Raw genomic sequence first — 26,849 nt, 5'->3', positions numbered from 1 at the left:
CTAAAATGTCCGCTGAGTGCAGCCTAAGCAATGCCTCTCTGCATTCAGAAACACTCCTAAGACACTGCAAGCACTGCACCAATAGTTTCAAAGCTTTCTGGAGCTCTTTTACAGAAGCAACCTACAGCAATAATCTAAGGGTAGATGCGTACTCAACCTTCAGTTTTAGACTAACACTGGAGTCATGCATCTGAACTTGAATTTTACTTACCTGCTGCCTTAGCCCAAGAACTTTCCAAAATACAAAATTAAATCAAAATAAAACAGACATTCCGTACACTTACAAATCAATAAGATTAATTTAAAAATCAAGGTAGTAAACGAAAACTGAATAATAATAAAAAGCCTATTGGCTCAAAATGCCTCACATTGGATTTTAGTACACTTTAATTAAACATTTATTTTAGGGACGCTCTAACAGTGGGCTTGGTTTTACATATCCAAACTGTATAATTAGTAAATTCTACAAAATGGGTACTAAGTAAACAATACAATGAAGGAAAGATATTTTTTGGTAAATCCATGGACTTACCAGCAACAGTCCACCAACAGACAAGAGTGGGTGGGGTGGGGGCAGGGGCTGCCAAAGGATCTTTTCAGAGGACAATATCTTGTTTTACTAGGGTACTGTAAATTAAAACCAGAATTAGAAACACCCTAGCCTCTGCCAGCTATCATATACCAATTTCCACAGCAATGGTGTGATGTAGTCATATGATCTGAGTAAACATCTTTGCTGCAAAATTCACAGCAACTGCAGGCGGGCAAGACCTGTATCAGGCAGCTCAAACTACAAAGCATTTTATAATAAAATTGAAAAAATATTAGCCTACATAAGATTCTTTCTAGGTCAGAATATGAAATCAGTTTATGTATCTAGAGATATTCCCTATACAAAAATATAAAACCTTATCAGTAGACACCTAATCCTTCAGCATTAGCATGTTATTCAGGGACTTTTCAAGACTCAACACCAGTGCAGCAAATAATGGCACCCCCCTCAACCCAGCCAAAAAAGCTATATAGACTGCCTGAGGGAAATAGTCTCACCACTTTTAGCATAAAAGAAGGGGTGCAGCCTAAGGCTAACCATACTTTTGTGGAAAACCAGAAAGGAGACTCTGCACATTAGGATCTGTAGTTCTGACATCCTTCTAGCTGAAGTAATGGTTAGCAGAAAACATGTTTCCATGTCAGGAATTTCAAGCACATAGAGGAGCAATTCTTCTAGAAAGAATCAGAAGTATCTCTCTTTTAAAGACATGTTTATAACCAACTACAAAGAAATGTTAGCTTCCAATGCAAGGAAGGCAAAGATGGATGAAAGTCTACCTTTACTGAGGCATAAGCCAAACCTGACAAACCCAGCTCAGAAAGGTTCTGCAAGATGACAATGAGGTTGAGAGGGGGCCTGGATTACTTTTCTAGCATCAGGTGGAAGCATATTTTCCATTTAACCCAAGTACATTTTTTGGTACCATGTTTCCTAAACTCCTGAAGGAGTATGTATATCTTCAAGGGTAGATCATCCAAGCCAAGAGATGTACAGCCTTCAGGTTGTGGTGTGTGAAGCCCCCCTGTCTTGATTTAGGAGGCCAAGTTACAACAGGCAGTTCTGAGAGGTTTCACCTGGGATATCTGCATAAGGGATGAGAATCAATGCTGCTTGGGTCAAACAAGGTGTTATTGGAAGACAAGTACCATTGTCACCATCCTCAATTATCTTCTGGATCACCCTAGCTAGAAGATGAGATTGGAAATAATACAAGAAGAACGAGACTTGCCAACTGAAGGTAAAAGCTTCTTTGTGTGGTGCATTGGAGCAGAACTTCAACTGCTTGTTACTCGAAGAAGCAAGAGGCTCTACCTTTGGAACACCCATTTATGAACTATATACAGAAAGACATCCCTGTGTAACATTCACTTGTGGGGATCTGCAGTGAATCTGTTCAGCTGCTCTGCCACTAACAGACTGGGATGGGATGCAAACTACCTTAAAGGCCATTTGGGATTGAAGAACTATCCTGAAAGTGACAGCCAGCATCCAGGCAGGAAAGGTGTCCCCGCTTCACTATGCATCACATAATGGTCAACTGTCATGTTGTCACTTTCAAGCTCCTTTGTCTCTAGATCAGAGTGAAGGTTCTGAACACCTGGACAAGGGCAATCATTTATTTCACATTGATCTATCTTCTTTCATCATGGTCCATACTTCCTGAAACTTGAGATCTTTTAAAAGGTCCCCTCAAGCCAGGTCTGAGACATACGTGGTTATAGTCTTGTTGGAAGGGACTTTTAAGAAAGGTAACCCTTGGATCTATCCGACATAGTTGGACCACCTCCTACATCTAAATCAGTCAGCTGTTCACATAACGGTAAATGTGAACTGACCTTTGTTCTACAGTAAACAATAACCTTTTTTGAAACAGGTATTTTAGTTTATCGAGATGTCATTACTTGCAGCACGGAGTCTCATGCTTGTTAAATGGAGGCAGGAGAAATGGTATTTTAAACTATTAAAATCACAGAATGCTTCAAAAATTCATTAATAAAAGAAACCAGACTTATGTACTTACTAACCCCTAAAAGACTAAGATGTTTTACCAATTTCGTCTGAGGAAGTTACAATGGTTAAAAATCAACCATCTTGTGGTTCGTAAGAGAGAATAAATGAATATATGTTGTAACACTTACATTTATAGAAGGTGAGCACAATGGCAAATGGTACACAAACTTGGGATGCACACTGCTCTGCTGGTTACTGGGGATGGAAGCATATCATGTTGGAAGGTGAAAAGAGGCAGGTAGCCAACACGCACATGTCAGTGATCATACTGCTGCAAAAGTCCCACTTAAAAAAAAAAAAAGTTATGCACTCACAACAACGTTCTGTGTTTGTAGTCCATCTCACCCTTCATTCTTACATATGGGATCAGAGCCAATCCTCGGCTCTGACTCAGCCTATTACAAAGCTCTAAGTCTCTTAGTTGGCTCGTGGCTAAGTAGGTATTCAATAGTGCACCAGTACGATCCCCAGATCTTGTTTGCTGCTAGACTATAGAAGGATATAAATAAAGGTTATCCAAAAAGAACAACAATGAAAGGTCTCCACCCCACCAAAGGTAACACTATCTTGTCTCCAGATCCTCCAGGACGGGGGTAGGTGGGTGGGTTCGTAAGAATGAAGGGTGAGATGGACTACAAACATGGAACGTTATGGTGAGTACATAACTTCTTTATGTTCTGTAGTCCTAGCTCGCCTTCATTCTTACATATGGGACAGCGCCCCTAGCACCTTATTCCTGGGTGGCTCACGGGAAAATACTCCTGAGTACTGTGGAACCAAAGGAGGCTCTACCCCTTGAGGTCAGGTCCAATTTGTAATGAGTGATAAAGGTATGAGGGGCAGCACAAGTTGCTGCTGCACGAATACTGTCAATTAGTGCTGGGAATTTCATAGGCTTATTGTACCTGCTTATTTGAACGGTTTCTTTCTGAAATTGGTGCGCCTTGTTGCTGTAGCATAGACCAGATTCAGGCCTGCTGAATTTGTTTGTATAACTTGAGCACTGATCCAGGCCATCTTTTTTCGGAGAAGGTTCCCCTGCACCCTAGTGGTATAACTGTGCAGTTAGAGCTTGTCTGATTGAAGACTGCTGAACAGGGCTCAGTTTTGAACTTTTTTCTAGTTAACTGGGTAACTTGTTTAAATCAGTTTGTTCGTTTTCTATTGTTTTATATATGACAAAAAACTGCACTTTATTCATCTGCTTTTACTGTATTTGTGTTTCTTCCTACTTTATTACTAGGGACATTGACTACAACTCTGATCTGAGATATATAACAATAAGTATCCTTTTCTGTGCATTTAAAGTGTTTTTTATTTTTTTTATTGTATCTGCTTTATTTTCTGGGGAAAAAAAAGGTTTCCTGCCTTTCTAAGCTAGTATAGTCCAGTTTTCAGGTTAGTGTTGAATTCAGGGCTGTGTTACAAATCTCTGTGTTTGCCCATACCTTACTTGGATAGAAGGAAGTGTTTCTGTTCACCTGTGAGAGAGGGGAGCTTTGAGCACCCTATCTGTCCTTGGAGGAGTGGTTTCAGCCCAGAAATTAGTAGTTTATTGACCATTTTGGGCTAATTTCTCTCTCTTTCATTTCCCTGCTATAAAAAACACATTTGCCTGGTTTTGCACACCGGGTAGCTACGGTATAACTATTCCCGGCTTCACAAAGTCTCCTCTTCAATTTTTCCCTTGGAACTAGACAAACTTTCAACTTAAGCACTCATGCCCATTCATTTCTCAGCCCGGCACTTGCTCAAAACTCATAGCAAGCACTTATAAACCCTAGCAATAGACCCCACCATACTGTACAGAAGGACAAGGTTCTCTATTTGACCTTACCAGCCATTCAGTAAAACTGTTCGTGTACTCTCCAATCCAACTGGGCATTTTGAGGCAATGTTACAACTGCCTCATGTACACAGACAACCCCCTCCTTCTACAACCAAACACTAACACATGCGAGAGATGCAATTATACAGCCAAACTGGAGCTAAGCGCTCTCAACACAAGACTGGATCATTCAGTCAAGAGGAGAAGGGAAATACTTGCATCACACCACCAGTCTCACACAGACCCATTAAACCAGCATCGGCAAAAAACACACATAAATACATGAAAACATACTCGGAGGCTCTAAATAAAAATCTGCAAAAGCAACAGGGACCTCCAAAGCAGGCATCCAAGCAACCTCCACCCCCCCCCCCCAACACAAACCATGAAACACATACTTCACAAAACCAGTGTGCCACGCAATCATAGCCCTTAAGGCAAAATAACATACCCAACATACTAGTAATAGGTGACTCTATAGAGTTAGGCACACTGACGTCCCACTCACTAAGCTGAATAAGGTTACTGCTAGCTGCATGTCGGGTGCCAGGATCCGCCACAAAAACAATCACTCAGGTCACTCCAGAACAAGTAATAATACGACTCTGTCATTGTCCATGTTGGTGTGAATGACCTGAGTCGTACCTCCCTGGACTACATGAAAAGAGACATGGAAGAGGTCTCTGGATCATGTAGCCCAGTTCGTTATGACCCTGACCCTGAGTAGCATTTTGCCCTCACTAAAAAATTATCAATTTAAACAACTGGCTAAGTTTCTGGTGTCATTCAAAGGGGATCCAGTGTCTGTCCGCCTAGGATGACATGTTTGGCAAGCCACACTGCTTTGCTAGAGATGGCTTACAGCTGTCACCCTTAGGCTTTCGAATATTGGCCAAAGCTCTTGCCACCCCCATAGTGCCTTTTTAAGGCAAGGCTCAAAAGACAAACCCACCACCGTAAATAGCACAAGTAACAAAAAACTGAGGGTAATGCTACTCAATGCCAGAAGTCTAAACCTCAAAATGCACGCACTCGAGGCACTCCTCAGTATGGAGAAAATCAATATATGTGGAGTAACAAACTTGGTTTAAGGCTCCAGAGAGCACACCAGCACTACCAGGCTACAACTCATACCATACATTTCGGCCACAGAACCCAGACTGAAATACAAAAGGTGGGGGATGTAACCATATTCATCAAGGATACCCACACCTCCAAGTTAGTGGCACAGCACGATGCTTCAGAGATCATCCATGTGCAACTAACAATGGGCAAAACTGCAATTCAAATTGCAGCTTGCTACAGATCACCCATGTCCCAGGACCCCCATTCTGCGCTTCTGGAAACACTGGGAAATATAAAGGTCCTACCAAACACCCTAATATTGGGTGATTTCAATTACCCTAACACTAACTGGGAGAACTACTCCAGTACTAACTCCCTTGCCCAACATTTCCTAGAATTTATAAACTCAAATGCCCTGGATCAACTAGTCAACACTCCCACCAGAGGTGACAACATATTGAACCTGGTCATCAACAACATGGACGACCTGTGTTTCATGTAAACAAATCACTTTGGATATCCACCCCCCCCCCCCCCCCCGCACACCCAGACAAGGAAATCACCGTGAAAAACTTTTCAAAAGCAAACTTCACTTTAAGACAGAGGTGGAAAGTATCTTTTAGCATGGGAGCTTTGAAAATGTCCAAGCTGCAAAATCCTTTACTAATGCATTCTACGGGTACCTACAAGAATGCATGGATTGTGCTATCCCATGCAAAACCAAGACTCACTCCTCCAAGAAAAGGAAACCAGTCTGGTGGACCCCTGCCATAAACAAGCTATACAATAGAAAGAGGAAACTAGTAGAGAAAAGAGTAAAATCCCAAGAAGGGAAGACATCCATGATCAGTATCAGCAAGAAATTACAATCCCTCATAAAATCATCCAAGATGAGCTTTGAAAGAAAAATTGCCAAGGACTCCAAAGATAACCACAAGGCATTCTTTAGCTATGTCAAGAATCTAAGTGGCAATGCTCAGATCTGCTCAGAGTTAGTGCAGAATGGCACAAAATACACTGAACCGACCGATATTTACAACATCCTGGCAGACAGGTTCAGTACAAACGTCACCCCCCTCTCACCCCCAAAAGGGCCCATAACCATACCAGAAGAATGTAGAGCCCCTGAAATCAGACACTCAGGTTAAAACAGCCCTCTCCAAAGCCAAAAAACACAGCATGAATGGGACCGGACGATGTCCCAGGCTGCATCCTACATGAGCTCAAAGACGAACTAACCCCTCACCTAAACACACTGTTCAAACTCAGCCTCTCCACAGGCTACGTACCCATTGAGTGGTGGACAGCAATGGTTATTGCGCCCCACAAGGGTGGAGCCACAACAGACCCCGGGAACTATCGCCCTATAAGCCTGACTAGCTTGGTCTACAAGGCTATGGAGCACATCATCATGGAACTCAACAGAGACATTGGGAAACTCCAAACCCTGGACCCTACCCAGTTCGGCTTGAAGGGCAGATCATGCCTCCTGAACCTGGTGGACTTCTTAGAGACAGTTCCCAAAGGCTACAGACGAGGGAAAGGTGGTACACACAGCCTACCTAGACCTTGCAAAGGCCTTCGACACCATTCCCCATTCTGGTATTATTGACAAGCTCACCAGCCTGAACATAAACCCCTACGTCACAAGATGGATTGCCAACTGGCTCACGGACAGAACCCACATGGTAAGAGTTGTGAGAGCTAGGTCCGACTCTAAACCGGTTGCAAGTGGCGTTGCCCAGGGCTCAGTCCTAGGACCCCTCCTGTTTAGCATATACTTCTCAGAGGGACAAGGCAAGCACAGGAGGACTATGGCTGACCAAGTTCGCAGAAGACTGCAAACTAGGGGCTATAACTGACTCTCCAGCTGACACAGACATCCTCCAAAAGGGTCTTGAGACTGATACCTGGTGTCAAAATCATGGCCTCAAGCTAAATGCCAAAAAGTGCATAGTCATCCCCTTTGGAAAAAACAAAGTACCCACAAACTACCACATAGGTGGTAGTCCCCTAAATACGGAAGATGTAATAAGGGATCTGGGGACCCCAGTAGACAGTAATCTCTCCTTTGATAATCACATTGCCAAAGTGGTTAGAAAATCCTTCTATGTGGCCCACCTAATCACAAAAGGGTTCGCATCCAGATCAAAAGAGGTCATTTTGCACCTCTACTCATCAGACCCATCAGAGTACAACGCCTCATTTGGGATGTACCTTACAAGACACCTGCAACAGCTGGAAAGACCACAGAAGTATCTCACCAAGAGGATCACTGGCCTCAAACAGATGCCCTATGCAGCTCGACTGAAGAACTTCCAGCTGTACTTGGGTTGCATACTGCCTCAGAGGTGATCTCTGCCTGACATACAAGGTCATGTCTAGCCCAGAATTGATGGACATGCTCCACCTAAAGAAAACCATATCCCCTCGAGCCACGTTCTAGGGCTCTAAACCTCACCACCACAATAAATAGGACGTGCTGGAGGGATAGATTCCTGTCACAGAGACTTCCCATGCTTTGGAACAAGATTCCAATCTACATTAGGCAGAGCTCCTCGCTAACACTTGACGAGTGGATGGGAAACGGAAAGTTTACCCCAGGGATCACTTCAGTGGCGCTGTTGGACAGAGGCACAGGGAACTAATCTAAGGGGGCGGCGAAAGTCAACACATTCTGGCTAGGCTTATAAATGCCTTTGGGTAGATAGCATAGTACCTACCTATGAACCTATGGCTTGGAAGGCAGCAGATGTACACTGGGATCGTGTAGAATGAGCCTTAATCTTGAACGGTAGAGTTTTTCCATTGGATAAGTAAATGAAGAAAATACAGTTCGAAATCCAATTTGACAGTCACTTAATAGAGACTGGCAGACCTAGTCTAGAATCAGAAAAGGATACAAACAATTGGCCTGACTGAGCTCTTTAGTCCTGTGAAGGCAGAACCGTAACTGCCTGTGAACATCTAATTGGTGAAATTTGCAATCTGCTGCGTTAGAATGATTAGGGAAAAACACCGGTTATTCTATAGTTTGGTTCAAATTAGAGCGAGAGCAAACTTTAGGGATAAAGGAAGGATTTGTGCGAAGAGAAAAGTACAGTTTTGTACCTACCATAAATGTAGATGTTAGAGTGTATACACTGTTGCAGTCATTACACTTGGGTTATCCTGTCGTCAGGCGGTTCCCCAGTCGGCCTGAGTTCCAAAGTCTTGGTCCGGCATCAGTTGCTGTCGCCTCCTCCCTGACGTCAGTGCGACAGGGGTATGTAAGATGCAGCCGATGCAATTTTCTTCAGTTTTTCTTGCCCCAGATGTCAGGTGCCCCCAAATAGGTAGGCAATTCAAATTGCTAATGCAACATACATAAGAAAAGCAAACAATTTTCAGTTACCAGCAAATATTCCCCATAGGTAGTAAAGGGTAGAAGACATAGGTACGTACCAGCAAGTAAGAGGGGAAAGAGGGAGGGTAACCTGGACTGCAGCAGTGTATACACTCGAACATCTACATTTATGGTAGGTACAAAACTGTACTATGTTCATCGTGTTACACTGCTGCAGTCATTACACTTGGGTAGAATCCCAAAGCTGAGGTAGGGTGGTTGGTTCTATAAGGCATTAGGGGTGGCTATAAGGCCCTGCAGCACTGAACTGGCGAAGCCAGCTCTGGATTTAGAGTATAGAGGCAGATGGTAATGCTTGGTGAAGGTATGCACAGAACTCCAAGTTGCTGCTTCCAAAATATCCTTGGTAGGTACTCTCTGAGGTAGGCAGTTGAAGTGGCTGTTGCCCTGGTGGAGTGAGATCTAATGCTGCTAGATACAGGTTTTCCATGGTGTGTAAAGCAGAAACGTATACAATGTCCTATCCATTTTGAAATAGTCTGTTTTGAAATGGCTTTTCCCTGTGCTCCTGCAGCATATGCTACCAATAATTGCTCAGATTTTCTGAAAGCTTTGGTTTTGTCCAAGTAGAAGCGTAACTGCCTGTGAATATCCAAAGAATGCAGTAGTCTCAACCCTTTATTCTGTGGTTTTGGATAAAAAGTTGGCAAGTGAATAGTTTGGTTTAGAGCCACACTGGATACCACCTTTGGCATAAACGTAGGGTTAGTTCTTAAAGACACCCTGTCCTGGTGGAAAATGAGGAAAGGTTCCACTGCCATTAGTGCCTGTAATTCTGAAACTCTTCGTGCTGATGTTATTGCCAGGAGCAGAGCAGTTTTCCAAAAGATATATTTTAGTTCTGCTGTGTTAGCTGGATCAAAAGGAGGTAAAGTTAATTTTTCCAAAACAAAGTTGAGGTCCCACGTTGGAGTAGGTGCTCTACGGGGCTGTCTTATGTTTTTAGCCCCTCTGAGGTACTGTTTTAGCAAAGGATTAGAAAAAAATTGGTGGATCCGTGTTGTAATGAGCAGAGATTGCAGAGGCGTGGATCTTGATGGATGAAAAGGAGAGGCCTTTGTCCAGCATCTCAGTTAAATATTGTAGTATCTGAGGAGTGTTTGGGACAAGAGGGTCAAAGCTGTGAGCCTGGTTCCAGGCACAGAATCTCTTCCATTTATCCAAATAGGCTTTCCTGGTACTAGGCATTCTGGCCTCCAGAATGACATCCATAACAGCTTTGGAGAGAGGCACTGCTTGTTTGACTAAAGAATCTTCCATGCAGCTAGGTTTAAGGTCTTTAGCTGGCTGTGAAGTATCTGATTGTTGTGCTGAGTCTGCAGATGTGGGGATTTGAGGCAAAATCCAGGGTGGTCCTTGTGCTAAGTTCTTTAAGATTGGGTACCAGTGCTGGCGTGGCCAATCTGGTGCAATCAGGATCATCTTTGGCTCTTCTTGCCTGGCTTTTATGAGTACCTTTGGAAGGAGAGGTAGTGGTGGGAAAGCGTATACTTGTAGGTTTTTCCAGCTGAATGAGAGGGCATCCACTTTCCATGCTTGTGGATGGTAACTCCTTGTGCAGAATTTCTGTAGGTGGCAGTTCATTGGGGATGCAAACAGATCTATGTTCGGGCTCCACCATTTTTGTGCCATCATTCTGAATATTTGTGGATTCAATTCCCATTCGTGGGGATCCATGATGTTTCTGCTTAAGTCCTCTGCCAGTGTGTTCTTCTCTCCTGGCAGGAATTGTGCTTGCAGATTAACTTGATAGTTTAGAGCTGTGTTCCACAAGGTCATGGCTTGCCTGAAGAGGGGGTAGGAGTGTGTGCCCCCTTGCTTGTTTATGTACCACAAAACTGTGGTGTTGTCCGTCTTTAGTAGTAGTTGTCCTGGACGCAGCAGGTCCTTGAAAGCTATAAGGGCATTTTGTACAGCTAGCATCTCTTTTTGATTGATGTGAAGATGCCTTTGCTCTGTGGGCCACTCGCCCTGAATACATTTTCCTGCCATGTGTGCTCCCCAGGCGTAATCCGAGGCATCTGTTGTCAGTGTTTGCCTGGCTGTGGGTTAAGTAAAAGGCTGTCCCTTGTCGAGGTGACAAGCTTGAGCCCACCATCGAAACTCCTGTTGAAGGCAAGGAATAAGTGGTATAACTGTTTCCAAACTTTGACAGTGTTGAGACCATACACTCTTTAGGTACCATTGTAGTTTCCTCATATGCAGCCTGGCATATGGAATTAGTAGTATGCAAGATGCCATGTAGCCCGAGGCCTGCAGAAATTTTCTTGCAGGGAGTTGGGTCTTTGTTTCCATCAATTGAAAGTATTGAGTCAGTTGTCCTTGCTTGTCTGGCGTGAGATAAGCCATCTGGGCCATTGCGTTCAAGCTTGCACCCAGGAATATTATCTGTTTTGAGGGCACTAGTTTTGATTTTGTTTCGTTTACTGTGTTCCCCGGGCAACTTAACTTTTTTACTAACGCCAGATGCTTTGGAAGAATGTCCTTGCTCTCTGCTTGAATCAGGCAGTTGTCCAGGTATGGATAAATTTGAATTCCTTTTTGCCTGCAAAATGCAATTACTGGTATCAGGGACTTTGTGAAGACCCTGGGCGCAGTAGATAAGCCAAAGGGCAGTGCAGAGAATTGATAGTGCATTGAACCAGCTAGAAATTTGAGGTATCTAATGCAGTTTTGTCTGATAGGGACATGCAGGTATGCCTCCTTGAGGTCCAAAGTCACAAGCCAAGCTTTCTTGCCCAGCATGGGAAGAAGCTGCTGTAGTGTCAACATTTTGAATTTTGGAACATCCAGGTAAATGTTTAGAGAAGAAAGATCCAGAATGGGTCTCCAGGCTTTGTCCTTTCTGGGAACCAGAAAGAATCTTGAGTAAATTCATTGTCCTTGCTCCTGTGGTGGTACCTTTTGAATAGCTCTCATGTCCATGAGTGCTGTAATTTGTTTTTGAGCCTCTGCCCACTGATTTGGTGGCAGATTTGGCATTCCTTTTAACCTTGGCAGAGTGTGAAAGTGGAACCTGTAACCTTGAGATACAATGTTGAGAACCCATTTGTCTTTGGTGATGCAATGCCAACTGTGATAGAAAAAAGTGCCAGTTTTCCTCCTAAAGGGGCTGCCAAGAGAGAGCTGTTTGGCAGCTGTAGTGGGAAGTCATTGAGGCTGCTTTTTATAAGGTTGTGGCCTGTCTTCCCCTTCTTTCTGGCCTGGTATACCCCATAGTCGAGGCCTGTAAGGACCTTGTGCTTGACCTCTACCTCTTGGACGTCTGTATCTGCCCCTTTGAGGTCCGTCTGTGACTGGAAAGAACCAATTCTTTGTTGGCCAATTTCTGCTAAAACGAGGAGGCTGAACCTGTAAGAAATCCTTCACCGTCTGCATAGATTTTGCCTTATCCTCCATCTTCTTTAATACCTCCTCTGCCTCAACTCCAAACAACACATCCCGCTGCAGAGGTGCATCCAATAATTTTGCCTTCACATGATCTGGTAAAGTATGTTCTTTTAACCAAGCATGCCTTCTAATGACGGAGCCTGTAACTGTTGCTCTACAGGAGGCCTCTAAGGAATCAAACCCATATTGCAAGGTATGTTTTCCCACTTGTTCAGCTGCATGCAATTAATCCTGCATTTCTTTAAAATTAGGAGGATCTGAATCTGAAAGCATCTTTTGTTTCAACTGAGACATCAAAAATTGCTGATATTTTAGCATGTGAAACTGGCAATTTAAGGCTCTCATTGCTAAAGTTGCAGACGTATATACTTTCTTTCCCCATCTGTCTAATGCTCTAAAATCTCTGTCAGAGGGAACTGGGTTTTTGCTGATGAGGCCTTAATCCCTTTAGATCCCTGAGAAATAGTTTCAGGGTCAGCAACAGGGCTTTTATACAGAAATTTGTGAGAGTCAGGGACTCTGTAATATCTATCAGGTTTAACTGGGGCTGGAGGTAAGGAGTCAGGGTTTAAGCTGGATTCAGTGTACACATCATCCACAATATCTAACACTGGCGGAATAGCAAGGGTTCTGTGTTGAGGCAATAAAAGGAAGTCTCTGAGCCTTTTCTTGGATTCTGAGTAATCCTGGCCTTCCCAACGAAAATGCTCCTTCATGGTATATGTAAGGTCTCCCCAAAGGAATAGTCCTCAGGCAGAGAGGCTGATGGAATTGATTCCTCAGCATCAGAATTCCTCATAAGGGGGTAAAGAATATCCTAGGTCTGAGGATGAATCTGAAGAAATGGACACCTGGTCGGAAGATTCATAGTCTGCATCCTGTCTGGGCCTTTTATCGGGAGGGGGATGGGACCCCCTGATCAGGGTGATTAGGTCTTTGGCCATTTTGAGCATTTGTTTCTTAGGCATGGAAGCCTGCCCTGGAGAATGCTGTATCTGTTTCTTTGCTTTTAAGGGGGCCTTATACTTAACAGAGGGTTTAATGGTTAACTGGGTAGGTCTGAAAACATCCTCTGAGGCTGTGGATTGCTCAACTACTTCAGATCCCTCTGAAGGGTTAGTTTCGGTAGGCTGAAAACCTAGAGCGCCCGAAGGCCCAGCCAGCTCCACGTGGGAGTCGGAGGGGGTCAGGGGTTCTGTGGAAGCGGTCATCAGGGGCTGCGTAGGCACCTCGCTGAAAACCGAAGAACCAGCCTAGAAGAGGCCTCGTCAGTTTTGGGCCTCGGATGCCTGTCCTTGTCTTTGCGCTTTTTATGTATTCCTGTCACCGGAAGTTCCGACAGCATGGTGTAATTGAATTTTCTGCCAAAATAATGGGCAAAATCAAACCGACGTTTAATAGTGCGCTTGTTAAACCTAGCACAAAACCGACAACCAGTGATGTTGTGGTCTGGGCCTAGGCATGGAATACAATTGGAGTGGAAATCCTTATGAGGTATTTGCTTCCACAAGAAATACAGTTATTAACTTTTACTGACATCGGTGTGAGGCAAGAAAAAGTTTCCCCAATGGGGTACTTAGCTTTGTAGAAGACTTTGGTTCTGGATTCGGAATGAAAATCCCAGGAGTCTGCCGACCAGCACTTGCGAACTGCTTCTGCTTCGGGCAGCGCGCGGCAAGAAAGACTGAAGAAAACGGCGTAGGCTGCATCTTATATACCCCTGTCGCACTGACGTCAGGGAGGAGGCGACAGCAACCGACACCCGACCAAGACTTTGGAACTCAGGCCGACTGGGGAACCGCCTGACGGCAGGAAAACCCAAGTGTAATGACTGCAACAGTGTAACACGATGAACATCAGAGGGTTCCACAACAAGTGGCACTGAAAACTCAGGCTCCGAAGGTCCGACTCGGCTTGGAGGAACCACAACAGGGGGGATGGACTCAGGTGGCTCTGGAACAGACTGGGTCAAGCCAACAACAATTTGGGCAAAGCAGACAACTTAAGGAGTGTAAGCACTACTCTCTTCACATCCTCCTCCGATAGGCTCCTGGAGGATCTGGATGACAGGGTAGGAGAACTGGATCTCTGCAGAATTGGAGATCTTAAGGTTGGGGAGACCGGCGAAGGATCTCTGGACTGGCTGTGATGTAGTTTTTCAGCAGTCTGCTCTGAAAGGCTTAGGGCAGACACTGACGTGCCAATATCAACAACCTTGACCGGCTCCGAGGACAGTGGAGCCGAGGAGGCAGAAGTCTTGTCCAGTTTAGATCGTTTCTGTGGAAGTTCTGATACACTAGTCGGCGCCAGAGAATGCCTCTTGGCCGGCTTAACCTTCTCTTTCTTGGAAGAATGTGATTTGGATGAAGAAGAACTCGCTAAGTCATCCTCGAAGAAAGGCTTGAGGAGACCTTTCAAAATTAACTTGTTCTTCCGCTCCTGGAGAATGCTGGAGCTGAAGGAATGGCAGAATAAACAAGTTTCCTGCAAATTAATGGCTCCGAGACAATATACACAATTACTATGGCCATCCGTAATTGACATCTTCTGAGAGCACTTTATACATATTTTGAAACCTGAAGGTTTGTGGTCTTTAGACATGTTGACGAGCTATGTAAGTAAAGCAAGTACACACAAGTACAACGAGGACTAGGTCCTCTACCTTAAACGGGCCTAGCCCTAACAAACCCACACACAAAGAAAGAGAGTAAAGAGGACCAGGTCCTCTAACTTAAACAGGCCTAGCCCTGAGGAAAATACGAAATAGATGAGGACTAGGTCGTCTAACTTAAAAAGACCTAGCTAGATAGGCTAAGTCGTAGAAAAAAGCAAGAAACTAGCAAACACTGCATACAAAATTAGAGACCAAGGCCCAAAACGCGGACCCACAGAGAAAAATCTGTAATAAGCAACAAACACTGCACACAATATAAATGTAAATATAAAGCGAGAAAATAGGGTCCTAAATGCGGACCTATCACTGATCAGTATTAGCAAAAAACTACGGGCACACACAAAATTGTCTAAGGCCAGCTTCGAGAGAAAAATTGCACAGGACACTAAGGATAATCACAAGGCTTTCTTTAGTTATGTTAGGAACCTGGGTGGTAATTCCCAGATATGCTCAGAATTAGTCCAAAATGACAAAAAATACACTGAACACGGAAGGACTGTTTCTGACCAAGTTCGCAGATGACTGCAAACTGGGCGCCATAATCAACTCTCCAGCCGACACAAGCATCCTCCAAAAGGGCCTCATAAAAACAGACAACTGGTGCCAGAGCCATGGCCTCAAGCTAAATGCCAAAAAGTGTATAGTCATCCCCTTTGGCAAAAACAAAGTGCCCACAAATTACCACATAGGTGGAAATCCATTAAGTACAGAAGAAGTAATTAGGGACCTGGGGACCCAAGTTGATAGCAATCTCTCATTTGACAACCACGTGGCCAAAGTGGTTAGAAAAACATTTTATATAGCCCACCTAATCATGAAGGGATTCACATCTAGATCAGGGGAGGTCATCGTGCCTCTTTACTCATCCCTCATCAGGCCCATAATTGAGTACAATGCCCCTTTTGGGATGTACCTTACCAGACACCTGCAGCAACTGGAAAGACCCCAAAAGTACCTCACCAAGAGGATCAAAGGGCTCAAACAGATGCCATATGCTGCCCGGTTAAAGAAACTCCAGCTCTACTCAGTGGCATACCGCCTGTTCAGAGGCGATCTGTGCCTGACGTATAAAGCCATGTCCAACCTGGATTTAATGGACATGCTGCACCTCAGAAAATCCAAATCCCATCGAGCTACGCGCTCGAGAGACTTGAACCTCAGCACTGAAATAAATAGGACATGCTGGAGGGACAGATTCATAACCCAGAGGCTCCTTCACTCTGGAATAAAATCCCAGTCCAGGTTAGGCAGAGTCCCTCATTGACTCTCTTCAAGAGGAATCTTGATGAGTGGATGGGAGATCGTAGGTTTACCCCGGGTATCACTTCTGTGTCACTGTTAGATAGAGGCACAGTATACTAACCTCGAAAAAGGGCATAGCAAAATAAATTTAAAATGGGTGGCGAAAGCCAAACACATTCTGGCTAGGCTTATAAATGCCCTAGGGCAGATAGCCTAGTATGAACCTATGAACCTATGAAACATCAAAGGTTATGAGAAAACTAGCACAGAGGATACCAATGGAGAACAACAAGTGCCAATGGCCAACCAGTTCTCAACAAACTAATTTAATATCAAAAACACTCCAAAAACTCTGTAAACATTCCTAACGCTATTCTAGTAGTAAGACAACTAGCTATAGAAAACAGTAAAGTGATAATAATAGAAAGTTTAAACTTAGCCACGGCCAAGCAAGAAGCACTTCTGGTTTTGGTGTCTTTTCAGGCTTGCTAGTTGTTGCTGAAGCACCTACCTAGGGGAGAAAACGCGGAGAAGAAAAGGAGCCACTTTTGTGATTTTAAGTATTTTCTTCTGATTTTTTTGCCAAGTTTTACTGCTTTGCCACCTACTTTTTGGCATTTTCCGGATTGCTAAAGTTTATATCTTTAACAGTAACAGTACTTGGAACACATCTAGAGCCTGTTTACTGCATTTCCTGTGTTGCACTTAATTTAAAATCGTTTTTTTTCCTCTAAAAACTGCATTTTAACTGATTTTGCCCTAGCACTCAAGTGTGGGGTCATTTATTGCACTGTTGTGATTATTTTGCTGCTTGTGTATCTCTGCTACCTTTAATCTACAACAAAAAGAAAAAAAAATCTTGCTTTTTTCCCACTTTCTTAAAGTTAAGAAAGTTCAGTTACAGATTTGCTGTTCTGAACTGTTTGGAAGTTTCTAGAAGGCCAGTGCTTGCTTGGGCTAAAGGGAAGTCTGTGTTCACCAGTGGGAGTGGTAAACACTGAACAGCCTGCCTGTCCCTGGAGGAGTGGTTACTACCTAGAAGCTGTAGTTTTATTGGCCATTTTGGGTCATTTCTAAACTCCTTGATCTCTCTTAAAACCCTTCAACTCTCTTTTTGCGCGGTTTTGCGCACTGAGCAGCGTCGGGCAGCGCCACCTAAACAGGTTTAAACTATTCCAGGCTCCACAAAGTCTGCTCTTCACTTTTTTCCTTAGAACTGTTCAAACTCTCAAAGTAATCACTCTATTCTTTTTCTAAAGCCCTGCACTTGCTCAGCTCTTATAAGGAAACACTAACCAACTAAAGCACTACACCCTCCTTGACTTCTCATAAGATTTAGGCTCCTGATTGGTCCTTCCTGATCAAGTGAAAAATCAGTTCCCTTCCCCTAATCTGATCAGTAAAAAAAACAGTTCCTTATACTAATCTGGTATGTCCAAGGGTCAGTTTCAAGGTTACTCTCCAGTCCAGCTGGTGAATCTGGGAATTTTGAGGCAATGTTACAATTGCCTTATGTACACAGACAACCCTCTCCTCCTTCCAACAAACTCTAATACATGTGAGAGATGCAGTTACACAGCCAAACTGGAGGCAGAGCTCTCTCAACCCAAGACTGGCACATTCAGTCAGGAGGAAAAGGTAACCACCCGCACCACAAATCCAGTCTCACACAGACCTATTGCATCTGCATATCCAACACAAACACACAAAAACATACTCGGAGGCTCTAAATAAAAATCTGCCTAAACAGCAAAGACCTCCTAAGCAGATATCCAAGCAACAGCCACCCCTCAACAATACCCATGAATCACATATCTCACAAAATCAGTGCGCCTCACAGTCACAGCCCTTGAGGCCAAACTACACACCATACACTTGTTATAGGGGACTCTATTGTCCGGCACACTGACGTCTTGCTCACCCGACTGAACAAGGAGAAGGTCACTGTAAGCTGCCTGTCGGGTTCCAGGATCTGCCACATAACGCAAGCACTCAGGTCACTCCAAAGCAAGTACAAGTATGACTCCGTCATTATCCATGCTGGTGTGAATGACCTGAGACGTACTTCCCTGGACTACATGAAAAGAGACAGAGGAGCTCTCTGACCATGTAGCCCCGGCTGGTATGACCCTGACCTTGAGTAGCATATTGCCCTCACCAAGAATGATGCCACAGTATAAAGACAAAGTGATCAGTTTCAACACTTGGCTAAAGTATTGGTGTCATTCAAAGGGGATCCAGTGTCTGTCAGCCTGGGATGACATGCTCGACAAGCCACGTTGCTTCGCTAGGAACGACTTGCACCTGTCACCCTTAGGCTTTCGTATACTGGCCAAGGCTCTTGCCATCCCCATAGTGCCTTTTTTAGGAAAGGCTCAAAGGACAAACCCACCTCCATAGACAACCCAAGGATAAAAAAACTAAAGGTAATGCTACTCAATGCCAGAAGTCTAAACCTCAAGATGCACGCACTAGAGGCTCTCCTCAGCATGGAGAAAATCGATGTCTGTGCAGTAATAGAAACCTGGTTCAAGGCTACTGAGAGCACCCCAGCACTGCCAGGTTATAACTCATACCATGCGTTTCGGCCCCAAAACGCGGACCAAAGCACAAAAGGAGGGGGAGTATCTATATTCATCAAAGATACCTACACCTCCAGGTTGGTGGCACTGCACGAAGCATCGGAAACCATCCATGTGCAACTAACAGCGGGCAAAACTGCCTTTCAGTTTGTAGCCTGCTACAGAACACCCTCCCTATTACAAGAACCCCACTCGGCATTCCTGAGAACACTGGAGAATATGAAGGTCTCTCCAAACACTATGCTATTGGGTGACTTCAACTACCCAAACACTGACTGGAAAAACTACTCAAGCCCAAACACCCTCGCCCAACGGTTCCCTGAATTTATAAACTCTAACACAATGGAACAACTGGTCACCACTCCCACAAGAGGGAACATATTGGACCTGGTCATCACCAACATGGGGACTCTATGTTCCACACCAGAAGTAAACCCCTCATTGGTAAGATCAGACCATAAACAAATTTCCCTGGATATCCATATCTCGTCCCCACCCCCAGCCAAGGAAATCACTGTAAAGAATTTCTCAAAAGCCAACTTTGCACTTCTCAGGACTGAGATAGAATCCTTCAAAGCCCCTGGGCCAGAGAATAATACAGCCCAATCCGCAGAATCCTTTACAAATGCATTCTATGAGCACATGCAGGAATGCATGGATTGTGCTATCCCAAATAAAACCAAGACTCACTCCTCCAAAAACAGGAGAGCGGTCTGGTGGACCCCGGCCATAAATAAGCTATACAACAGAAGGAGGAAGCTACTACATGACAGAGCAAAATCCCAAAAAGGGAAGGCATCTCTGATCAGTATTAGCAAGAAACTTCATTCTCTCATAAAATCATCAAAGGCCAGTTTCGAAAGAAAAATTGCCTTACACACTAAAGATAATCACAAGGCCTTCTTTAGTTATGTCAGGAACATGGGCGGAAACTCCCAGATATGCTCTGAATTGTTGCATAACTGTACAAAATATACAGAACCTACAGACATAGCCAACATCCTGGCAGACAGATTCAGCGCAAACTCCCCCCCCCCCCCCAAAAGGAGCAAATGCCTATCCCAACTGAATGTAACCTCCCTGACATCACAGATGCACAGGTGAAAGCTGCCCTCTCCAAAGCAAAAAACACAGCATCTATGGGACCAGACGGTGTCCCAGGCTGCGTCTTACATGAGCTCCAAGAAGAACTGAACCCTCACATTAAGTCACTGTTCAAACTTAGCCTTACTACAGGATATGTACCCAAAGAATGGCGTACAGCTACAGTGGTCCCACTCCACAAAGGTGGTGCCACAACGGACCCCGGCAACTATCGCCCCATAAGCCTGACTAGTCTGGTCTGTAAAGCTATGGAGCGTATTATCACGGAACTCATAAACAAAGACATTGGGAACCTCCAGACACTGGACCCTACACAATTCAGCTTTGTTAAGGGCAGATCTTGCCTCTTAAACCTAGTTGATTTCTTTGAAACAGTTACCAAAGCCATAGATGAGGGCAAGGTAGTCAACACAGCCTACCTGGACCTCGCAAAAGCCTTCGACACAATACCCCATTCGGGCATCATAAATAAGCTTACCAGCTTAAATATCAACCCCTATATCACAAGATGGGTTGCAAACTGGCTTAGAGATAGAACCCACATGGTCAGAATCGCAGGTGCCATGTCCGAATCCAAACCAGTTACAAGTGGCGTCCCACAGGGCTCAGTTCTGGGACCTCTCTTGTTCGGTATATACTTCTCTGAGGGTTCAGGCTAACATGGGGGGGATTATGGCTGACAAAGTTCGCAGATGACTGCAAGCTGGGGGCCATAATCGAATCTCCAGCTGACACAAGCATACTCCAAAAGGGTCTCACAGAGATGGATGCTTGGTGCCAGAGCTACGGCCTCAAGCTAAATGCTAAAAAGTGCACAGTCATCCCCTTTGGGAAAAACAAGGTGCCCACAAATTACCACATAGATGGTAATCCATTAAGTACGGAAGAAGTAATTAGAGATTTGGGGACAAACGTAGATAGTAATCTCTCCTTTGATAATCACGTTGCCAAAGTGGTTAGAAAGACCTTCTATATAGCCCACCTTATCACGAAAGGGTTCGCATCTAGATCAAGAGAGGTCATTGTGCCCCTCTACTCATCACTCATCAGGCCCATAATTGAGTACAATGTCCCTTTTGGGATGTACCTTACCCGACACCTGCAGCAACTGGAAAGACCCCAAAAGTACCTCACCAAGAGGATCATGGGCTACAAATAGATGTCCTATGCAGCTCGACTAAAGAAACTCCAGCTCTACTCAGTTTCTTACCGCCTACTCAGAGGCGATCTATGCCTGACGTACAAAGCCATGTCAAACCCAGAATTAATGGACATGCTCCACCTCAAAAAATCCAAGTCCCTTAGAGCTACACGATCCAGGGACCTAAACCTCAGCACAAAAATAAATAGGACACGCTGGAGGGACAGATTCATTTCCCAGAGGCTCCCCTCCACTCTGGAATAGAATCCCAATTCATATTAGACATAGCCCCTCGCTGACCCTCTTCAAGTGAAATCTGGACATGTGGATGGGAGATCGCCAATTCACCCCTGGGATCTCTTCTGTGTCCATGCTAGACAGAGGCACAGTAAACTAATCTTAAAAGGGTACCTTCTGTGACCTACTTTAAAGAGGCACAGTAGGCTAATCTAATAGGGAGGCGGAAGCCAGATACACTCTGGCTAGGCTTATAAATGCCCTAGGGCAGATAGCCTAGTATCTACCTATGAACCTATGAACTCGCAGACGCAGCAAACGAGATCTGGGAGTTGTACTGGTGCACTATGGGATACCTACCTAGCCATGAGCCAACTAAGAGACTTTGAGCTTTGTAATAGGCTGAGTCGGAGCCGAGGATAGGCTCCGAACCCATATGTAAGAATGAAGGTGAGATAAGACTACAGAACATCTTTTGTTTCCCCCCTGCAACCCCCTCCTCACTGAACATGACTTCTGAAGATATACAGAAAGGCAATATGACTGTTTAAAAACTCTTCTCAGTCAAAATACATAAAACTCAAACAAATATAGTAGGAACTCAATATGACTGAACACAGAATTTACCCAACACTTTTATAAAAGTAACAGAATAAACCTACTGCCATCGTCTTTTGAATTTAAACAATGAAAAGGATACTCGTTGTAGAGTAGACTGGTATCATTAATTCCTGATGGAACTCCAAGCCCTAAAGGCACATGTACACCATCTAACTCACTTGTGATATTGGGATCTGGAACTGTTCTACCCAAGCCTGTAAGAAAATAAGTTCATTTAAGTCATATGATAGCAGCTGACATCAGCCAATTAAAGAAAATAAAACTATCAGAACTCAAATCTATATCTTCTACTTTTTGAGAGACTGGACTTGGTACTAGATGTAATATATACATACTTTAGAAATTAGATTAATTAATCACACAGCAATAAGCATACATTTATGATATATGTGCTAAACAGATGTATAAATACCAAAAATTAATTGGCAGAATCCAGTTTAAGATATGCTGAGCAACAGCTGAACTAAAAGAAAGTACAGAAATCAGTAAAAGTCTACTGCAGGCATTTGTTTTCAGTGCAAACAGAAAATACAGTTTTGTGAGATACTTGTTAAGATGGTATACTTCCTTTCTGTGTTTTCAATAATTATACACATATGGATATATTTATATAAATAACAGGAAAGTCTCATCCTTTGTCTAAGACTTTTCCAAAGCAGTAACTGTTTTATGCTATATTACCCACTTTTACACTGTTGGGCCACTAAATGGCAAGCAGGCACAAAAAACATCAAATGAATATTCCCAAACTCTATATCAGACTCTAAGCCCAATTCAAATAAACAAACAAACAAATAAATAAAACACACTGGCAACATGTAGGAGGAGGTGCAGAATGGACCAACTGGTACAAATCCATAAGTATAACACTGACGACTTTTCATTAACCCACAATAATGACTTTTGGACCAGGCATTAAGGCACTACTGTACACAATCAAATTCAAGAGGAACTGACTTTTCCAGTGCAAAACATACACAGCACAAGCCACATGATTTAAAGCTGAGAACTCTGAAAGATGTTAAAACTGTCATCCTCTTATAGATAAGAAACCAAAGTTATGTACTTACCTTATATAATGATGCATCTGTGTTGTTCCTTTTCGTCCCTCCTGAACCACTGGGTTTCTGAACAGACCTCGGATCAGACTTCAGCCACTTTTCACTTTGGATCTGTAGCTCAAGGTCCACCCTTTACCCATAATCCTCTCCCAAGCCCCAGATTATTTCATATAGAGTTTGCCCCTTGATATCAGTATACAGGAAAGATAACAGACCCACAAAAGATAAAACAAAACTGTAGAAGCATGATAGTAAAGTTATCTAGAGCTCGGGGGGGGGGGGGTGCAAGTGGATATACCTCTAGGCCACATCAGGAAGCCATAGCACCTTGTACCAAATGAAGAGGGAAAGGAGGGATGGTAGGTTGAGGAAGGACAAAAAACAATCAAAGATGCATCATCATAGTAAGTATATAACTTTCACATCTGATGTCTTTTTTGTCCATTACTCAACTACTGGAACAGAGTCCCCAGCTACTAAAATGCTAGGGTGGCTTCATGGAAGGATTTTCCAAAGTAGTGCAGAACCAAAGGCTGCCCTGTTCCTAGAAAGGATATCCAATTTGTAATGAGCTATGAAGGTATGAGCACTGGACCAGGTAGCAGGAGCAGCAGCACAACCATCATCTATAGAAACTCTGGATAGGAAGGCAGAAGTGGATACTGACCTTGTGGAATAAGCTTGTGGTGGTCCTGATGTGAGCGGTCCTTTCTGTTTACAAACTTAAGAAATAAAATCAGTGAACAACCATGCTAATGTGACCGTGCCTCAATTTAGATCTTGAAAAAAAGAAAAACTGACCAGATTTCCTGAAAGTTTTTGTTCTATGGAGAAAAAAATCTCAAGCTGTCTCTGCACATCTAATAAATGAATAAAGCATATACTCTCCTCTACTGGAAAATTTTGGAAAGAAAAATGTTAAGTTTATGGATTAGTTAAGGGTGAATTCAGAAGCTACATTTGGAAGAAAATGGTTGGTGCGAACAGAACCTTATCTTTATGAGCATAAGGTGGCTGGCAAGATAAAGTCTAGAGTTCAGAAACTCGTCTAGTTGATGTAATGGGAACTAGAAAAATTGTTTTCCAGGACTGAGAAACGCAGATTTGAGTTAAAGTCTTGTAGAAGAATAGTCAAGCCCCAGGGAGGGGTTGGATCCTTAATAGGTGGTCTGAGTACAAAGGTACCTTTGTGATACTTTTTGTATAGTTTAAAGGGATGCCAGTGACAAATGATCTTGGCTTACATGATTGTGAGTAACTTGCACCATTATGGAAAATGGAGGCCAAGAAATCTAATACCGCTGGAATGGGTGCCGAAAAGAGGTTCGAGGAGCATATTTTCCTAGTGGAATCTTTTTGGGAAGAAGTAAACATATTCAGAACATGAGGAGAAAGTGTGGATTGTCTAACCATCACTGGAAGTGGAGAAAATTATAAGTTATGTACTTACCATAACTTGGCATCTGTGTTGTTCTCTTTCATTCCTCCTCATGGTTGGGGTCATGGATCTGACTCGGCTGCATTCTTACAGACTAGGATCCAAGTCTCGAACTCTTCCCATTATACTCAGTCCTCTGCCTAACCTCCACAGATCGAGTTTGCTGCCTAAATAGCTGATGGTGCATAGTAAAGACTGAAAGAAATAACGAAAACAGAGGCTCAAACCAGGAACATAAAGTTCCTAAACAGTTTTCCCACAAGTCTTCTAGAGCGTTGGGTAGGGGAATGGCTGAGAGGGAAGGTGAGGAGGAATGAAAGAGGACAACACAAATGTCAAGTTGCAGTTAAGTACATAACTTATAAATATGATGTTTTTCCTTTAATTCCTCCTCACGGTTGGGTCAGAGTCCCCAGCTATTTAACCCCTGGATGGCTTCAAGGAGGGATATGATGAAGCACTGTAGAACCAAAAGAAGCCCTGCTCTTGAAAACAATGTCCAATTTGCAATGCGTGACAAAAGTATGATTTTCAGCCAGGTGGCTGCAGCACAAATATAGTCTACTGATGCTCTAGAAATAAAAGCAGACAGTGTAGATATGGACCTAGTTGAACGGGCCTTAGGAGGACGAGGCAAGTGCAGCCTATTTTTGGCATAAATCAAAGAAATACAGCTTGTTATCCCATCTAGCAAGAGTAACTTTAGAAACTGCCTGACCTAGGCAGCTCAACGAAAAAGACAAGTAGTTGGTCTGACTTTCGACAATGTTTTGTTCTACGAAGATAAAGCGTAGCTGTCTATGAACATCAAGCAAATGCAACATATTTCCCCCTTGTGGGCTGCATTATATTGGAGAAAGTAAAAGGAGCTTTGCCACAAGAATTAAAGAGCATGTCAGGGACATAAGGAAGAATAAACATTTTAGTCCCATAGCAGAACATTTTAACATATGTCATGGTAATAAACCTGATGGGTTACAAGTTACAATATTAGAACAGGTGTATGATGATTTTTGTGCAGTAGATACTATTAAGAATATTTTAAGGAGAAAAGAAGCTATTTTTATTCTGAAATATGGCACATTATATCCTAGGGAACTCCAATAGAGAGTTCTCCTGGAAATACTGCTTACAGCAAGTCTTTAAGGGCAGCTATTTATTTAATTGATTTTTAAGTAGATAATTGCTTAATTGATTCATTGTGTGTACAAAAAGGTGGAGTCCTGAAAGAAATGTCATACTCTTTAAAGGCTTTTTGGTAAGCCGAGACGCTAGAGGAATTTTGTGTTTTAATAAAAGGTTTTGGTTTGCATTTTTGTAGCAGTTTATCGCTGGCTTGGATCTGCTGTGGTTTCAAATATTTTCCCGCTTGTTTAAGAAATTTGGAAAGCAAACTGGCGTTGAGGTTAGATTCTGGGGCTAACTTGGGCAAAAAAAGAGGGCTTAGTAAGAAGGGACATTATCTTTAAGAAAAATGATGAAAGGAAGCTTAGATGACAGTGCCTGAATTTCTGAAGCTCTTTTTGCTGAAGTAATGGCGATAAGATAGATAGCCTTCCAAGAAAGTAACTTCAAGTCACAATCACTAGCAGGTTCAATGGGTTTTTGAGTTGGGCCTTGTAAAACAACAGTAAGACCCTATGGCGGAGAAGGGTCTTTTACTGGACGTCTGAGAGGAAAGATTCCCTTCAAGAAGGCCTTACATAATTTGTATGTAGCGGGAGAACCAAAAATATTTCCTAAATGGAAGTTTGAAATGGCTGCCAACTTAAGTTTGATTGTAGGAAAAACTGGCTCCCTCTCTGAAAAGAGGTATGAAGAAGAGAAGAATGTCCGATATCGGCGCTGAAAATGGATCAATGTTTGCTTTGGACGCACAGAAAACAAATCTCTGCCATTTACTCCTATAAACTTTCTTGGACAACATTTTTTGGGAAGTTAGTACAATATCTCGTACAGGGAAGGCAAGCCTGGCCCTTTGTACAATTGCTGGAAGTAGAGAAACCAAAGCTGTCAGTTTGAGGGAGAGTAGACTGGGATAATAACCCTCTAATGGGTGAAAAAGTAGGTTTTGTTTACATTCCAGAATACATGGAGGATATTTCAGGTGGGACCAGAGAAAGGGGAACCAAATCTGATGAGGCCAGTAGTGGCAAAGAGGATTACTGAGGTTTTCAACTGTTTTGCTTTCTGTAAAAATTTTGGATCAAGGGTATTGGAGGATAAGTGTAGAGGAGACCGGAGGCCCAGTCGTGAACTAGAGTGTTCCCTTGGAGACTGCCTCGGAGAGGGGCTTCAGAGCAAAGTAACTGTTGCACTTGTTGCTCTGAGGGGATGCAAACAGATCGCAGCAGGGTTGGCCCCAATGACTGAAGATCAGGTACGCTACTGACTGATTGAACCCTCTGAGGGATGGGAGATGAGCCTCATGGAGGAATTGGACAAAGAAGAAAAAGCTGCCAGTTGGGGAGAAACTTTAATGAAGTCCTCCACC

The 26,849-nt window shown here is 43.4% G+C and overlaps 1 protein-coding gene across 1 annotated transcript in view; it reads right to left on the bottom strand.

The window, feature by feature from the left end:
- PARP1 (poly(ADP-ribose) polymerase 1) overlaps positions 1-26,849 on the bottom strand; it is a 2,301,307-nt gene that overhangs the window by 167,025 nt on the left and 2,107,433 nt on the right. The window contains exon 25 of the mRNA XM_044060208.1: positions 21,936-22,050. Coding sequence (XP_043916143.1) covers positions 21,936-22,050 — 115 coding nt within the window. The remainder of the gene's footprint in view (positions 1-21,935; positions 22,051-26,849) is intronic.

The sequence above is a fragment of the Protopterus annectens genome, chromosome 1.part2, assembly GCF_019279795.1.
Source record: "Protopterus annectens isolate FY-2018-M chromosome 1.part2, PAN1.0, whole genome shotgun sequence".
Classification (NCBI taxonomy): Eukaryota; Metazoa; Chordata; order Ceratodontiformes; family Protopteridae; genus Protopterus; species Protopterus annectens.
Note: the sequence above shows the minus strand (reverse complement) of the source record. Positions and strands in the feature narration are given on the sequence as shown.